The following is a 3263-nucleotide window of genomic DNA, read 5'->3' as shown; positions in this document are numbered from 1 at the left end:
CCCGACGTCCACAGGTGGGGGTTGTGCTTACAGCCCAACACCGTGCAGGATGTTTGGCATTTGCCAGAGAACACCAAGATTGGCAAATTCGCCACTGGCGCCCTGTGCTCTTCACAGATGAAAGCAGGTTCACACTGAGCACATGTGACAGACGTGACAGAGTCTGGAGACGCCGTGGAGAACGTTCTGCTGCCTGCAACATCCTCCAGCATGACCGGTTTGGCGGTGGGTCAGTCATGGTGTGGGGTGGCATTTCTTTGGGGGGCCGCACAGCCCTCCATGTGCTCGCCAGAGGTAGCCTGATGAGATCCTCAGACCCCCTGTGAGACCATATGCTGGTGCGGTTGGCCCTGGGTTCCTCCTAATGCAAGACAATGCTAGACCTCATGTGGCTGGAGTGTGTCAGCAGTTCCTGCAAGAGGAAGGCATTGATGCTATGGACTGGCCTGCCCGTTCCCCAGACCTGAATCCAATTGAGCACATCTGGGACATCATGTCTCGCTCCATCCACCAACGCCACGTTGCACCACAGACTGTCCAGGAGTTGGCGGATGCTTTAGTCCAGGTCTGGGAGGAGATCCCTCAGGAGACCATCCGCCACCTCATCAGGAGCATGCCCAGGCGTTGTAGGGAGGTCATACAGGCACGTGGAGGCCACACACACTACTGAGCCTCATTTTGACTTGTTTTAAGGACATTACATCAAAGTTGGATCAGCCTGTAGTGTGGTTTTCCACTTTAATTTTGAGGGTGACTCCAAATCCAGACCTCCATGGGTTGATAAATTTGATTTCCATTGATACATTTTGTGTGATTTTGTTGTCAGCACATTCAACTATGTAAAGAAAAAAAGTATTTAATAAGATTATTTCATTCATTCAGATCTAGGATGTGTTATTTTAGTGTTCCCTTAATTTTTTTGAGCAGTGTATATGTTTCTGTATATAGCCTCCTTATTGTTATTTTGTTTATTTAGTAAATATTTTCTTAACTCTTATTTTCTTAAAAGCGCCAAGGCGGAATTGTAAACACATCGTGTCCGCGTGCTTGTTGCCGGACTTGCTTTGACAGTGATTTGCTACTGATCGTGACGCTTGGCACGTGCAAATTTAGCACACACAACATTAAAAGCTTTTTTTGACAGGCAATGACCCAAACGGCGTTCCACATCAGGAGGAGATGAGAGAGGGAGGGAGAGAGAGAGGAAGGAGGAGAGAAATGGGGAGGAGAAAGAAAGAGTGAGCATGTACGTATGTGTGGAGGAGTAGTGTGTAAGCACTAGTGATTCATCCTCTTTCTGAGAGAGAGAGAGAGAGAGAGCGAGAGAGAGAGAGGAGATAAGGAGAGAAGGAGAGAGAGGGAGAAGGAGAAAGAGAGAGAGAGAGAGAGAGAGAGATTGTGCCATCAGCCTGATGATTTCACCATTGCCAGGGAGACTATACGTGGTGGTGAAGAGGAGCTTTGATGAGGCTGAGGAGAGGAGAAGCAGGTGATGGAGAGAGGGAGGGAGGGCGTGACGGAGGGAGTAACGGAGGGAGGGATGGAGGACAGGGAGTGACGGAGGGAGTGACGGAGGGAGTGACGGAGGAGAGGGACGGAGTGAGTGACGGAGGACAGGGAGTGACGGAGGGAGTGACGGAGGAGATGGAGGAGGGAGATGTGGCCTGTGTTTGTCTACCCCTCCCTAATACACCTACGGCAATAAACATGCACGCACAAACACACACACACACACACACACACACACACACACACACACACACACACACACACACAAACACACACACAAACACACAAACACACACACACACACACACACACACACACACACACACACACAAACACACACACAAACACACACACAAACACACAAACACACACACACACACAAACACACGTATTACTATAATAACCACCTCTACCATACACACAGAAAACACAGAATGCTATGACATATACTGTAACACACAGGGTACTCTCCGTGCCATTCTATCTCGATGCACATGCAGATACAGTATGCATGTTAACTCAGGCACAGCCTCTACCCTATCCCACATAGTGTAGCCTCCCTATCCATAACACAAACATAACACACCCCCACACATCATAACACTGAGCCAAGCAGCAGAGATACATCCGCTCAACAGATCCAAAAATAGCATTCAACAGTGGGTACCTAGCTAGCCAAGGTTATATGTCTGTGGTACCTAGCTAGCTACATAGTTACTATGCATCATTGAATAAGACTGCACCAATACATCATACATTAAACATACACCATCATAACGCGGAGGAAAATCCATTGCACTCAGTCAATAACTACGTAGCTGCTGTGAGGATAGGATGCTGGGAAATGGCGCTGCCGTGGATAGTAGCCGACCTGCTGTGAGGATAGGATGCTGGGAAATGGCGCTGCCGTGGATAGTAGCCGACCTGCTGTGAGGATAGGATGCTGGGAAATGGCGCTGCCGTGGATAGTAGCCGACCTGCTGTGAGGATGGGATGCTGGGAAATGGCGCTGCCGTGGATAGTAGCCGACCAACTCTACTATATATATATTTTTTATTACGCTGATCTTAACTTTTTTGTACATAATGTTTCCGCCATCATTTCCTATGACCAAAAACAGCTGGTCAGAACAGCAATCACTAATCTCGATTTCTACTTCAACGAGTCAGCAGCCCTGGATGTTATGCCAGTGGTGGAAAAAGTACTCAACTATCATACTTGAGTAAAAGTAAAGATACCTTAATAGAAAATGACTCAAGTAAAATGACTCATAGTGCCCTCCAAGCTCATCACTAAGCTCAGGACCCTGGGTCTGAACACCTCCTTCTGCAACTGGATCCTGGACTTCCTGACGGGCCGCCCCCCAGGTGGTAAGGGTAGGCAACAACACATCTGCAATACTGACCCTCGACACGGGGGCGGCCCCTCAGGGGTGCGCGCTTAGTCCCTTCCTGTACGTTTTGGGGGGAACGTGGTTGGAGGAACAGGAGATACAGGAAGTGGGTGATTTGGGATTGATGGGGGACCAGGACAAGCAGGGCCTGGGGCTCACTGACTGGAGCTGTGTCTCTCTGTAATTACATGGCTTATCTGGACCAAATGTGTGTTACTCTCTAGGAGATACAGAGCACTTAGCGGGCACACGCACACACACGCACACACACACACCACGCACACACACACACACACACACACACACACACACACACACACACACACACACACACACACACACACACACACACAGGATAAGA

At 49.0% G+C, this 3263-nt stretch overlaps 1 protein-coding gene across 1 annotated transcript in view; it reads left to right on the top strand.

The window, feature by feature from the left end:
- Positions 1 to 1464: 1464 nt before the first annotated feature.
- Positions 1465 to 3263, top strand: part of LOC311143870 (vimentin A2-like) — a gene marked incomplete at both ends in the record, with an annotated part of 9693 nt that continues 7894 nt past the window's right edge. Inside the window, one exon of the mRNA XM_084179742.1 lies at positions 1465 to 1668. Within this exon, the coding sequence (XP_084035868.1) occupies positions 1465 to 1668 (204 nt within the window). The remainder of the gene's footprint in view (positions 1669 to 3263) is intronic.

The sequence above is a fragment of the Coregonus lavaretus genome (genome assembly GCF_964263955.1).
Source record: "Coregonus lavaretus genome assembly, chromosome: 16".
Lineage (NCBI taxonomy): Eukaryota > Metazoa > Chordata > Actinopteri > Salmoniformes > Salmonidae > Coregonus > Coregonus lavaretus.
The sequence above is the reverse complement of the archived record's forward strand: the minus strand, read 5'-3'. Positions and strand labels throughout refer to the sequence as shown.